The 15,386-nt window shown below is 36.1% G+C and overlaps 1 protein-coding gene across 1 annotated transcript in view; it reads left to right on the forward strand.

The window, feature by feature from the left end:
• The window catches only part of RGS22 (regulator of G protein signaling 22), a 57,509-nt gene that overhangs the window by 24,465 nt on the left and 17,658 nt on the right, over nucleotides 1–15,386 (forward strand). Inside the window, 5 exon segments of the mRNA XM_023920721.2 lie at nucleotides 583–684; nucleotides 6,414–6,608; nucleotides 11,161–11,253; nucleotides 11,747–11,895; nucleotides 14,961–15,123. Of these exon segments, the coding sequence (XP_023776489.2) occupies nucleotides 583–684; nucleotides 6,414–6,608; nucleotides 11,161–11,253; nucleotides 11,747–11,895; nucleotides 14,961–15,123 (702 nt within the window).

The following is a 15,386-nucleotide window of genomic DNA, read 5'->3' on the forward strand; positions in this document are numbered from 1 at the left end:
CCTTATTGGTTAGTGATGGGGGTTTCAGGGTATTTTTAAGGTCTAATCACCATAAACATATGATTAAAACAAAGGACATGGGGAAAGATCTTTTGCTGTTTGTTTGATTGAATTTATGACATAAGGTGAAGACTCTGGGTTTCAGAAATGCATGTAATAAAAATATAATGATAATCCCTGTATGATATGTCAAGTACACAGTATTTAATTGTTTGGGGTATTGCTTCAAAATGCTATTTTACCATGGCACAAACTCAGCATGTTCATTATCAGCATCTCTTCTTTTGCACTGGCTTTATGTCACTGAAATGTGGTTACTCTTCAAAAGTTAACTGCAATGTTAATGATTTTAATGGCCAATTATGCATAAAGGATACAATAAAAGATAGAGTATCAATGTGATGATGCTATTAAATATGTTGTCCTTCTGCCAGTATGCAACAGAAGATTAAATCCATCTTAAATGGAGCTTGATTTATGATGATCCCAAGGAGCTACATAATTACTTTCATTGGGAAGCCAGTTTTTTTATAAAATTGTGATATTTGGGTAGCAATAACTTAAAATATTTTTCATCTCTAGTTGTGGAAGAACTGCGTGTACTTTTGGTTCGACCTACAGACTTATAATCAGCTTTTTTACCAAGAAACACTTCAACATTTTCAAATACGCAATCAAGCTCAAGTAAGTTGTAAATGATGTGTTTTTCTTTCAAAAATACATTTATTCATTTCTTCACAAATGCATTTGTTCAGTATAAAGACTGAAAAGAAGATAGAAAATAGAAAAGTTTCCAAATCTTGACAACCCACAGCAAAGTAAATCTGTGTTGTGGACAATAAAAGAAGCTCTTTGGATTGTTTCCATGGAATTTCTTGATTCAAATGTTAGACATGCATAGTTTGATTTCCAGGCTCTGCAGCCTGTTCCCAGTTTAATCTATTATACTCAGTTTACCTAAACTCCCCTTTGCTACATTGCGTCATATTTGGAAACTGCCTGTTTAGTGTTAACATCAGAGATAGTACTTTTCCTGAAACATCTAATTGTGCTGTACCTTTCCTTCCATCTCCTGTGTGGGTTAGAATTGCAGATCTCATAGTACAGACCTCAGAGAACAACCTCAATAATGAAAATTGATCTTTGTTGGCCCTTTTTTATTGTTATGATTGTCAGGGCATCATTCTTATCTTTCCCATGGTTGTCATCCCCTAAATAGATTTTTAGACCCTCATTTGATGTTAAGTGGTGATTTTAAGTGATGTAAAGTGTTATTTCCTATAAAAGAGTATTTTAATTGAACATGCACTTAGCTCACAGTGGTGCTGAAAGCAGAGTAGATTGGTTCCATCAGGGAAAGAAACTGCAACAGTGTTATATAATTAGAACTACGAAGAACTTTTAAAATCACTTTGTGGAATTTTGGTCTGATATTCCTCTATAAAACTTGTGTAGGAGTATACCTTATCTGCATATTTCAATTTGTGCTGTAATAGAGAAAAGCTTCTTCACCTATCATTGTAACAAATATCTGTAGAGAGCAGGTGAGAGTAATCTCTTTATATGACATATTCCTGAGCATCTGGACATCCTTGAATTTGAAGTCTTGAAGTCTTCTTTTCCTTCTTGGAGGTTTGGGGAAATGGCAGAATTTTGCATATTTGTCCAGAATTCTCATCTGAATCGGTGTTGTTTGTACAGAAATTCCAAGTAGAGGCCAAGGCATGGATTCCTCCCTCTCTTCTGTCTCTATACTGCTACCCTATTTAGTTGTTTGCCCTTCCAGTTATGGCCTGAGGCTGTGGGCAACTGAATGTCCCCTTAAGTCTGACTGTCTCTTGTATCCATCCATGTGTGTGGCTGGGGACACAGCAGATACGCAAGCTGACCATATCTAGTCTGTGTCCACGTTTTCCTACGTGTTTTATTGCAGGCCAAAACTTAGCTTATAGTCCCTGATGGTTTTCATTTTGGTTTCATTTCACACCAGTTTACATTCTTTTTGCAGTGGTTGCATGGCTGAAAATTTAAGGCCCAGGTCTTTTTTACTAATCTTATTTCCAGTGCTGGCCTGGTGGTGACAGCAGAACATCATACAATCATTGTTACCAGGCAATTGCAGACAGTCCGTCCACACAGCCGTGAAAGTAAATACATCAAAACGAAATATGTGAAACTGTTCCATTAGCATAACTAACAGCTGAAATGTAACATAACAAATCAACACATGTGCTGCAACATTTGGTATCATTCTCAAGCTTGCCTTTTAAGGCTGCAGAAAAATTATACTTGTTTTCATTGGAACACCGTAAAGAGTCAAGCTGCAACCAATCTACAGAGTCTGCTTACGGAAAGGATGCCTTCCCAAATTCTGCACTCACCTTTGGCACAAGAAGACAGTCGCTCCAAATACTCCTAAGAGAATGTGAATCAGATTCACATGACACATTGTCATATATATTTTACTGTTTATTACAGAAAGGGACATGTATAGACAAATAGAGTGTCCCATATGTGTGCTGCCTGCTTCCTGTTAGAAACAAGAACAAACCTTGTTTCATTTGTTAGGCATTGCTATTTCAGCAATAAAATAAAATAGAGTAATAAGATGCTTTCCAAGGTATATATGCATTCACCCGGGGAAAGAAACCACACTGAGAATGAAATCTGATGGATAAGAACAATGACAAGTACCAGTAATCATCCAGGAACATACATGATTATTCACTGTAAATATATGCACAGGAGTGTAAAAAAATTTGAAAATTAAACCAATAAAGAAACATATAATGTCAGATTTTAATTTTTAAAAAAGTTATTTAGAATTAGAAAATTTAATACAGTTGTGAAAACCACAATATTTTAATTCTGGAATTAATTTAGATAAAGGGAGTCCTCATTACTGTGGACTTTTAGGGTCAGATACAAGATTTATGTTAGTGGGAAGTTATGATGGAGGTTAAGGCAGTTTAGCTTCTCTGTTTAACACCAGCCAGTGCATTGCATTCTTCCATCATATGATTCTGCCAAGCAGCTGCACAAGCCCCTCGTTTAGATCAGAGCAATATTCATTCCTTTGGGCAGCAGTACAAAGCACTTGGACTTAAATCTTTCTCGCATTTCTTGCTTCACTTCAGTCATTCTGAAATTGCTTATCAAAGCCTTCTCAACTGGGGATGAATTCACACCAGACCCCAAGGCCTATACAATCCCTGATTTGGAAAGTCATAAATGAGGCCAAAGTCTTAATCTGAATTTTGTAACCATTTTGTATAATCAGGTTTGTGCAATTTTAAGTAATTCTATTATGCAAACTGACCAAATTTCCAGATAAGGTTTGGATTCATCACATATTTACATTTATAGGAGAATTTATAGCTGGCAGCTAGAAAAATTATTGTGTTTTTCAATAGGAACAAAACAATGGATCAACAAAGCTTGATATGCACTGATGTCATATGCATCAGATTTTTGTATGAATTTGTTTACCTATAAGTTCATTTAATGTAATTTTTCCTGTCAATCCCCTAGGATATTGACCAATATAACAGTTTCAATATTCCATGAGAATGAGAAAACCTCAGGAATTCCATGACATGGGAATAAAACGAGGCTATGATCATTACTTTTTATAAAATGTGTCTTGCAAACTGCATTGCCCTGTGTTGAAGGCTATGAACAGACACTTTTCCTCTTTTTGACATGTCTAGAACTCTCCTCAGTTTTTTTCCTGCAGTCCTTGCAATCAAATCTGTGCAGATCTAGAGAGGCACCTCAACTCTGTGCAAGGGACACAGGGATGAAAGCTACTTCTCATTTCTCTCCTATCTGCAAATGCAGACGTATTCACTTACTTGGTCAAATGGGTCCAATCCCATTGCAGTGGATTCTTATGAGAATTCAAGTAAAAAGATGCCAAACCCTCTGACAATGTAAATATGCATCCTTCAAATGAAGAGGCCATAATGATTACACCACTGAGGGTCTGGTTCTTTGAGTTTGGATGAGTACATTCCTCTAGCTAGCTTAACCACTTCTAAATTTTTCCTTCATGTGTATTGCCTGCCCTAACTATTGGCTCTGGAGAAAAATGTCTGTCTTTACTATGTTCTGGTTTTGCATGTGAAATGAAAAAGAACTGGGGGCATCTCTGCAGGTAGAGCAGCCTACAAAAGCAGTCCCTAATGTGGCAATATATTACAACAGCATTCATGTGAGCAGATTGTCAATAGTTTTTGGTCAACATTTCTTGGTCTGGGCAATTGCTAACTTGGTAGGCTGATATTTTTTGCCAACTCTAAAGAAGAGTAGCAAATATACTCAGGTTAACCTATTTCATACAAGATCATTGGGAAAGGGAATTCCAGCCAAGAAACTAGTGGTGTGTTTGTTTTTATTTTATTCTTAAAACTGTGCTCAAATGATCACTCATTTAAGGAACCAGGTCAATTTGTGCTGAAATACTGAGGACCTCTTTTTGAAGCTTTTTATTATTTTACAGATCCCTTGTGTGGTAAGTCATAACAGGTGGAATAACGTAGGTCTAGTGACAATTGAAATGGTTAACCCCTTTTTAAAAAGGCTATTTTTAAAGATACCACATCTTGATATCATTGGACTTATCCCTTCTAATTTGGCTAATTTTATATATTAAATGTTTTGGATCAGAGTAAACATGATTTAGCTGAAACTTTCCTAGTGTTAGGGCTCTTCAAAGTATCATTCAACTTTTGAAATCTATTTAAAGCTGTTAAATTTAAATGTACTTAGGGATTTACTTATGTAAATATGTACTTAGGGATTTAGAAGGGTTTAATTTAGGATAAATACAGTCTTGTTTTCAGGTAAGACTCTCCCTATGGATGTTCTATTCCTCTTACACCTTGCACCTGCATATCATTATTGCACTGATAATAGTAGGCACAGTAGGCACAAACCATTTTTGTTTGGAGGGAAAATATAGACATGTGGAAAGAGTGTAGAATCCTGCCTGCACAATATATACAGTAATCATAACAAGAGCTAACTGGGGGATGGATGTCAGCCATCACAGCCCTGTATTCCTCAGTGACCGAATACCAGGAGAATCTAAAGGGTTTGTTTCAAATTGTAAAGGTCCAAAATAATGGGGATATATCTATTGCTGTTTGAAAGAGAGAGTCTAATAAATAAGCATTTAATTTAAAACAAACAGAAACATAGTTAATTAATGTACTCAAACATTATTCCTTTGTACTTGAAATCTAAGAACACCAGTGTTTTATTACTGCCTGAACACAGAGTAAATGTATTATTTTCTTCTCTTCTATTGCTTTGTACATCTACTAGTTACAGATGGATTTTAGCAACTTAGGGAAAATAAGAATTATCAGAATCCTGAATTCTTCATTGTCAAACCTGTGATAATAAATAGTGAAAATGGACTTGTGAATGCTATCTTAGAGAGAAATTCTGATTTGTGCTACTAATCTGGTCCCTGACTGTATGTTTAAAATATAGTCAGACTTCCACAATATGAAGAAGACAAAATATTTATAAGAATATGAAATATATTTTAGCAGCATCTTTTTTTACTTGAGTTCCTAGCTGAAGTCAACATCTTGAAGTTTTAGAAAGCTACTTTGGAATATCTTCTTCTGAGATATTCCTGGAAAACAAGTGTTTTACTCTGAGTTTTCAATAATCCTTTTCATAGCATAATTTACAGAACATTTAGAAAACAAGAGTTTTACATAGGGGACTGTATGAAAAAATAAAATGGAAATACATAACATTACTCTGTGCTTTAAGGATGAGCTGTATGTGAGAAGGAAATATCCTGCAGGTTCAGTTTGCTGCATCTTGTGCATGTTGAATGGCAAACTCTGTGCTTCAGATATGAAGCATGCTGTGATTCTTGTTTTGGTAAGGGCTTAGACCTTAGCTGTGCAGTGATGTCTTCTGCATGGAGCCCATACTATGATAAGAGTCTCACCATTGTCAAAAAGCTAAATAAGTGAACCTCCACACAGAATGAAATAGTATAATTTTTCGTTAGTTTTAACCTCAGATTTACAAATTACATCTCTTTGAAGAAGTAAGATGCCTTCACTAATTGGCCCAGCACATACTCTTCAAAACAACAGTGGGACTTCATGAAGAGTGCAGTTGCTGTAATAATTATTACAGTGATTATCTGAATCTAAGTATCAGCCAAATCTATCCAAGTGAAAATTGCATTAACCATTTTAACGAGTAAGAGTAAAAAGGGAAGGGAGATTCATTATGCCAATAACTGAGTTTTGGACTAATACTAATTCTGAACATATAGCAGGGCAGTGAGGGACAAATATGCATTAATTCTCTCCTTCAAGGGTCTGTGGCCATTGAAATGGATGATGACTAAGATACAGTTTTCTTCTGTTTTATTGTAGTTCCTTTATGCAAATTACATTGCTCCATCTGCCAGTATGGACATTGGACTTAATCAGAATAAGAAAAACATGATTTATGACAAAATTCACCCAGCTTTTGAGGATCTTTTTGACATAGCAGAAGAACATATCCTCGCTATTCTGCTGGAACCATGGATGAAGATGGTGGAAGCAGATGAATACACTTACAGAAAGGTAATATCTGGACGGCACCATGAAAAATTCTTGTTTCAGGGAAGAAAATCAAAAGAGCGTTCATATGCAAACCTGTTGTATTTATACTCAGGAAGGTAGAAGTATTAAAGATGATTTACTTCTTTCCATCCTGATATGTGGAAATCTGCTGAGCTTCTTGTAGAGAGTAGACTTCTCATCTGAAAGGTGTGGGCTTCGTAGACTCCTTGGCCTGTGAACTGGGGAGGAGCACATTTTGCTGTGGTAAAACTCTGATCTCAGGAAGTTTCATGTTTCTGCAATTGTACCATTGATCAGAAGTAATTTTTTTATGATGGATTTCCCAAAAGCACTCTATATTTTTAATGATGAGCACATAGTAAGGTGATTTTTTAGAATGTCAGTGCAGTGACAGTAGGTATTTCTGGTGTTCAGAATTTAAGTGTGGATACTGCTAGCATAGAGGAAAAGTGATGTGGTGATTCCACTGTATTTGCCCCAAACACTTATTTAGATTGCTGCTCTAAAAAAGTGACACAGAGGTGTACTCAGTTCTAATCCCAAAATGTTCCGAAAGCTTGAATTGAGCATGCTTGTGGAGGTCAGAGGGGATGGCTGCAATCCTGGCTGTACCTTTGACAAATAACAACAAGAAATGGTGATGACAATGGCGGGTGCTATGGCTCTCTGTTCTTTGTAAGCTTACCTACAAGTTGCTAGCTGTACGTCAAACTCCTTCTGAGTGGCACAATACAAGAAAGATATAAAGCTATTGGAAAGTGTCCAGAGGAGGGCTATGAAGATGGTGAAGGGCCTTCAGGGGAAGACTACGAGTCCTGAGGTCACTTAGTCAGCCTGGAGAGGAAGAGATTGAGGTGGTCTAGAGGCACCAATCTCTTCTCTGTGGTGCCCAGTGACAGACCCCAAGGGAATGGCCTGAAGTTGTGTCAGAGGAGGTTTAGGTAGGATATTAGGAAAAATTCCTTCACCCAGAGGGTGGCTGGGCACCAGAGCAGGCTCCCCAGGCCAAGCACCAAGCCTGACAGAGTTCAAGAAGTGCTTGGACAATGATCTGGGGCACGTGGTGTGCCTCTGGGGGCTATATCCTGTGCAGTATCAGGAGTTGGACTCAATTATCCTTGTAGGTCCCTTCTAACTGAGGATACTCTAGATTCCATCATCCTGATTTCAGTTTTTAGCATCTCTCTCTTGGATATGGAAGGAGGAACTTACAGAGGGGAATCAGGAGTTAGAGGGCAGGAAGTTAGTTCTTTGGCTGGAAGTTAGTTCTTTCTCCTGTTTTTCTTCACTATGACCTTAGATGAAGCATGTCCAATTTATAGGAAATATCATCGCTTGTCAGCGTGTAATAACATGCCCACATTGCCCCCCTGCAAAATATTTTGAAATCCTTTGCAGACATTTTATAGTACAGTGTATTTTTGGTTCTATATCATGCATGCATGTAAGAACAACTAGATGAATAGATCCTAAAATCAAAGTTGAGAATGGTCTTCTAAGCCTGTTAGGTGGTGACCAGTATTAAAGAATGGAGTATAAGAACAGGAAAGAAACATAGAACCATATTTAGCACTTTGCAAATGAAGAATTCCATAGAACAGAGATGTCTTTGATGAGGTTATTTTTCCCCCATGGGTTTCTGTAAAATGTATCTTGAGTGATGTATCTTCAGCTTCACTATAGAAGTGGGTTTCATGGTTTAGTCAAGCCATGAGAAGAAAATGCATATCTTGATTTGTTTGCAAACCCCTTCCTGATAATTTCACCTGGTGCCCTAGTTCTGTATGTCATAAGGAACAAGTAAACAATTGCTATCTTGTCCTATTCTCAATATTGTTGTGCTTTTACAAGTTTCTGTTATATTCCACTTCAGTTAGATCCCTTTGCAACTTAAGAATCCTAGACACTTTGACCTCTCCTCCTACAGAAGGTGTTCCATACCTTTGTTGCACTTACTGCCCCATCTGTATGTATTACTTTATATTCTTTTGATGAGATGCAAGCAATACTCAGGGTCTGCATGCACTGAGGATCATCCAGTGGCAGAACCATGTTTTCTGTTGTACTTTTGTCCGTTCGTAATTGGTCCTTATCGTTCTAATTGCCTTTTGACTCCTGGTGAACTTTGAGTGGATGTGCAAAATGTGAGCTAATAGACATCTGCAATGATTCCAAGATTTTCTTCCCAAGTAATAATTACTAATGGAAAGCCCTAATTTGGAGCTCACTGAAATGACTTAATGTTTATTATCGTTGAATTCAGCTGGCCTTTTATCACGCAGATGCTAAAGTGTCCTGCTATCCTGCAGCTTTTCACAGTCAATTTAATTTTTTGCTCTGTGGAATAATTTTGCAAACTTTGTTGCCTCTTCACTCACCTCCTTTTTCAGATAGTTTCGGAATGTTTAAAAAACAACCTCAGTGCAGGTCCCTGTGAGACTCCAACAGGAACCCCACCCCATAATGAAAGTTATTTATTTCTTTGGTTTTGATTTTCTACCTTGTAATTAATTCACGAGGGGACTTTCCCTCTCATCCTGTGATAACATAATATCCTTTAGAAACTTTGAAACTTTGAGAGTCTTAGTGAAATGAAATACAGTAATCCAAACACATCTGTAAAATATTTTCTTTACTTTTCCACGTCTTTTCTAACCTTTCAGATAAATTATTTTTTCTAAACTATTTCAGCTATAATTCTTTATAACCTGCAGTGCACCTTGGAATTGACTGATACTTTTCATGAATCTGAAATTTTATGTCCTTTCTATCAGACTAGTTTTAGTCTTTTGCAACTGTGTATTTTCTGTGCTCTAATAGAGCTGTCTAGTGTCTATTGCTGGTCCTCACTGAGTGATCAGCACAGCTCTTATACACCGTTTTTGCATTAAAAGGAGTCTGCTTTTGAGCTGTCTGTTTTCACTGCTTCTAGTGAAAAGTAAGAATTGAAGAAATATACTTTGCAGTTAATATGTATGCCAGTTTATATCTCCTTGAATTAAGCACAGGATAATCTATTGCCCTTTCAGTTTGGAGGATGCGTTACTTTGCAAGAGAAGTTATGTGCAGACTTCCCAGTGCTCTAATAACACAAAGATATTAATCCGAGCATGAAAAAACCAACTAAATCCTTTTGACTGCAGAATACAAGTGTTTGTGAAGAGTTACAATACACAGACATAAAATGACCTGTTCTAGGAGGCACTAGAGTCTCTTTGTACTAGGTGCAGGCTGATAGTTAGGCACACTCCTTCCCAAGCACAAAGACAACGTCTGCTTTGTATTTTGTTCAGTCCCTGGCTCTAGTCTTCCCCTTTGTTCTACTCTATAGCAGGACATATTTGGCCCATAATGAAACAAGATATTTTATCAAGAATTAGGTGAGTCCAAAATTGTTTATTTGGGACACGTTCAATATATCTATATCTGTGTTTTTCTTTAAATGAAAGATGAAATCAGGAGAGTTTCTTTTTACCGTTGACTCTTGTTCTGCCTCTATCTACTTTCTCTTTAAACTTCATGAAAAATGTTCTATTATTTCAGTATTTAATTTTAAACTGTATTTTCTTTTAAGAGAAGGGATAGCCCAAAGCACTTTATAACAATGGAATAAAGTTAAATTGAGCTTGAGGACATTCAGGTAACACAGTGATTAGTGTGGTATTCATATTTAGATGAAAATATCATAAATATCAATCTAAACATTCTTTTCTCTCTCTTAACATAAACACTTGTATAAGATAATCACAGCTTTCTAATCTTTGTAATGGGCATGCAGATCAGTGTAAGGCATTAGCTTGATTTTGCTAAATATCCTAAAATCTGTATTCAAATGGTTTAGTCACCCAGGAGGGTCAACAAATATCTCTTTCACAGTTACAGATTGTACATAACATGAATAACTGCCGTAGTTGCATACAACTTCTAATTAAGTTAAAAAATACCAACTTCATGCATTCAAATCACACACAGTTAATAATTTAAGAAAGAGGACAAGACTGAAAGTCAGAAAGCTTTCGTCTTTATTGTTTAGATATTTTAACATCTTTCTCACCTTAAATTTCTGTTTCTCCAAATCTGTGGCACTCTGTCTTCTTGATATTTCCCATTGAGAGTCCTAGTTCTAAGAACTGTTTTTCTGCTTCTCTGTGGCAGTTTGACATACAATTTGCTGTCACAGGCAATCAGGTATGTCTGACCCAATATACACAATATAATATATGCACAATATATATATGATATATTATGTACACATTAGAATTTAGAAATTTTTTGAATCAAAGTTATTGACTTAATTTTATAGTTAGGTTATTTAGTAGTATTCTGCAGAAATCTGCATCTGATCCTACAAAGATGGGAATATCTTGTTTTACCAGAGCTTTTGATAGAATTGTTTGTCATGAAAATGTGACTTCTTGTCTCTTCTAAACATCAGTCTCATTACTGGAAATGTATTCTTTTATGTCCACTGTCACTGGCAAAGTGCCCATGTAGTTCTACATCTTTCTATAATGTGTACTGTAGGGGTGATACAAGATATTATTTTTATTAGGTGGAGTTGGTGGAAGAAACTCAACAGCTGGACTCCGTGTACTTTAGAGAGCTCCAGGCTTTGCATCAAGTGAGTAGTTCCAAGAAGGATGAGGTAAGACAAGTACCTACTAACAAAAACAAACCCTTTCTTTGTCAGAGAGGGTTCACACTCTGAGTATCAGCAATGAAAGGCTGAGCAGATGCTATTTTGGAGAAGCAAATAGTCTGATTTCTACCATTCATTTTGGGGACTGATTGACAGCCATTGTGCTAATTAGATACACAGGTCTTCTGTTAGTTCCATCAACATCAGACCTAAAGTCTGTGGAATGTATTTTGGGCCCTTATTCTTGAGTAAATACCTCCATTTCAAGTGAATTACAGGTATTTATTGGATTATTTGATTATGGAACCTGCAGACAGTGATATGTTTAAAACAAACATAAAAGTAAAGCTTACTAGGAGCTGGAGCCTTAAATGAATTTATTTTCTCAGTGATTAGAAAGCTGTTTTACAGATAGATTATCTAATGCAAGGATTATTAGACTGAGAAAAATACAGAGGTAAAAAAACAGTTATGCAAGCAAAATAATTTCTTCCCTCAGGGTCCGGTTGCTGACACGGGGGCACTTGTAGAAGATCAGAACTTCCATCCAGCTCCCAAAGAATTGGCAGGTCCTAATCTATCTGACCTGATCCATGACAAAAAGAAGTTAGAACAGTTCCGGGCTTTTCTTAATAAGCATTCTGCTAGGTAGGTTTCTTCACTATTATTATTTTACCTGTTTCTAAGTTCAAAAGAAATATTTGCTAATGATCTTGGCAATCTAAATGTTGACAGATTTTAGTTTTTTAAAAGATGTTTTTGCATATTTATGAAACACACAGAAATATTGTTCAGATAACTGAATTATCTTAACATGTTTGGGGTAAAAATTCTCCTGTCAAAACATATTTATATTACAGTTCTGTTTTCAGTTTCTGCTTTGATTTGTGGCAAACCCGAGTAGAACAATTAGCCTATAATGAGTAAAATTTTCTCTTTTTTAGTACAGATTCAATTCAGTACATTTTAAAAATTAAAGCTGGTTATTATAAAAATGTACAAATAGGAAACAGTCATGTTATTCTCACAGTGTGACAGCAACCACAGTTTTGTGTTTGCTGAACAGATTTAAGTACTAGCTTGTAGCAGATACGATCTTAGGCAGGGTCTTTGAAAAATTGAACCTGTTTGTTTTAAAAGTTCTAAACAGAAGGTGACACTTTTTCTTTTGTCTTAAAATTGTCACTTCCTTCCTTTAATTTGGCTTCCCATGAGTTGATGCTTTGCATATTGGCTGTTGCTTCTAGTCAAGCACTGCTATAGTTTTACATTGGATATTGGTCATCTTTTTCAGAAGTGCCCAGAAAGGGGCATCTGGCACAAAACTCCTCTGGCCAAGACTCAATGTCATCACTTCTGCTTATCATCACATAGGCTCCCTTTGTAGTCAGAGAGAGAAATACACACTCTGGACACAATATTCCTAATTCTGAAGGTGACATCTAAAACTAATTTGGATGGATCATTCCTAAGATTATTGACTACAAAAGGATGGCAGATAATGAGTTCAGATGGAAATTCCTATGGTATAGCTGCATATTTCTGAGTTAGTTGTCTAGAGAAGTGATCTCCAAACTTTTTGAGCATGGAACCCTAGTATATATATGTATCTATACAAAAGAAAAAAATAAAATATAATATTTATTAATACTATATATTATTTTAATGTATTAAATAGAATATATCAAAACATTATATATAATAATAATATATAATAAACATTAAATATTATATGTATAATATAATAAAGATTTAAAAAATGTAATACATTATATACATTTGCTACTAAAATTTTAATATTTTATTCCTGCCTCTCAACAAATGGTCTTGCACATCCCCTTCACACATTGCAGTTAAGAGACCACTAGTCTTGAGTTCCTTTCTAACTTGGTAGGAATCAGCAGGTAACAGGTCATGGACAGATATGCTGAATTGCCCCTGGTATTTCTTGCTTCTTTGTTAATCACACACAAGTCCTATCTTACATGGTAGAGCCAGGCACAGAGAAATTTTTAATTTATGGAGGTGTTTTTTTTAAATCTTTTTTTGTAAACCTTTACAATGAAGACAAACATTTGAAAAAGTCTAACCAAAGTGTTTTAGCACTGGTCCAGACTAGTTACTCTGGAGTCCAGCTGGCACACTACAATAAAGGTGCTTAATGGTACTATAAGCTGAAGGGATTCTAGAACTAATGCAGTCTGGAAAATTTCAGAAAAAAACAACAAACACGTCATTTGCCTTTTCATCAAAACTTATGGTTCTGATAATGTCCCCGTGTAAGTGATCCAAGTTTCGGGGAAGGACAGGCTGCTGAGTACCTGCACACAATATCTGGTAAGAAACTAAACAAAACTCCATTAATTAATATTTCGTTAAATATATAAGATATATTCACACAACTGCAGGACAATTTGTGCTACTTTGGGTTGGTGAATTACCACTCATTACTCTCGCCAGGCTACTTGACTATGGATATGCTCCTGATGCAGTATGACAGGATAAGCCACCACTAAGTGGTTTATCTAACACACTTGAAGTTTATATATTTTACTTTTTAAAAAGATGCATATATTTGGTCAGTTGTCGTAGGTAGATGCCAAGGAGTTACTCCATAAACCACACTAATTTGGATCACTTGCATTTGGGTGAACTTAGTCATGTTGTGATGAACTAGCAAATGAAAGAATTTCAGTCTCTGTAGGACTTAGGGTTCTGTAAGGGTCTCAAAAGACTTTTGAAAGGAGAACATCTGTTCTTAAATCAGTCAGATGCTTTTGAACGTTTTAGTCATAGATTAATGTTTTGAAAAAGCCAGTTATTAACCAAATGGAAAACTGAAACAGACTTGACTGATTTCAATGCTTCATATTTCCTGCTGCAAATACAGTGAATATACTCACTAAAATGTTCATGGAACTTCAGCTAATAACATACTGTCAGAAAACAGTCAAATAAACCGAAATTGTGGATGTAATTTATTCTGTTGTTGATGAGTGGTCTAAAACAATTCTATGATTCTATGAAAACAAACTTAAATTTATAGTGTACACTGAAATATTATGAACAATATATAGATTGAGAATTGCATCATTGAAATGATTTGTCACTGACTATGACTAATGAAATAAGTAGTAGAATTGGTAATTTATGAGAAGGCAGCCCAAAAAAAGCCCTAGAAACAAATTTTGCCATTAATTGTTTTTATCTGCTTAGCTGCAGACTGATTTAAACTCTAGCACTTCACATGCAGCAGGAAGGGGGTGATTTCTTGCGCTGATGTTCCCAGCTGTCATCCCAGCTCCTTTCTCAGGCAATATAACAAGGAGGCAGAGCAGGAAGTGTCAACGCATTTCTCAGTGGCTTGCAACCTCAGTACTGATTCAAATTCTCATCTGTTTCATCATTCATTCTCTCTGTGAGCTCTGCACTATGGTTTTGGTTCACAGACCCTGCTGGCTTTAGCAGTGGTGTATTGAGGAGGTTTCTCCTTTCAGGGTACCCCCAGAGGTACCTTAAGCGAGATCTCTAAGATGTAAGTTTGCTCTGCCTGTTCAGCAAGTGAGAAAAAGTGACATAAAATTTCAGCCCAATCTGACCTGGTATTTTGGGCTTGAATACTTTGGTGGCTTGTGGTTAAACTAATAATGCCCTAGAATGTTGATGAAATTAACTCAATATTGAAATAATATTCTATTTAAATTTGTTTGTAGCATGGATCTCATGTGCTGGCTAGATATTGAAGAGTTCAGAAAGATGCTCCACACAGATAAAGAAAAAAGTGATGAAAAATCTAAAGACATTAAAACCAAGTACTTAAACAACAAGTACTTCTTTGGACCCAACAGCCCAGCTACCAGAGAACAACAAGAAAAGGTAGCAGTTACAGAATCATACATAAAGAACAATCACTGTGACTGTAACAGAGATAAAAATCCACAAGTGGGTTTGCTCCAGCTTATTCCCAAGCTGTCTCCTCAAATCTTAACTATATTTTTAGCCAGAAATCTGGTTCTATTCTGATTGTATAGGTCCCTTCCTTCCTGTTCAGGCTTTTTCCTCCCTACCTCTTACAGAACATCTCTCTTAAACTATGACCTGAGACCACAGCCAGAGCATGCACAAGACAGCTCAGAAAA

This window comes from Cyanistes caeruleus, chromosome 1 (genome assembly GCF_971803275.1).
Source record: "Cyanistes caeruleus chromosome 1, bCyaCae1.hap1.1, whole genome shotgun sequence".
NCBI lineage: Eukaryota > Metazoa > Chordata > Aves > Passeriformes > Paridae > Cyanistes > Cyanistes caeruleus.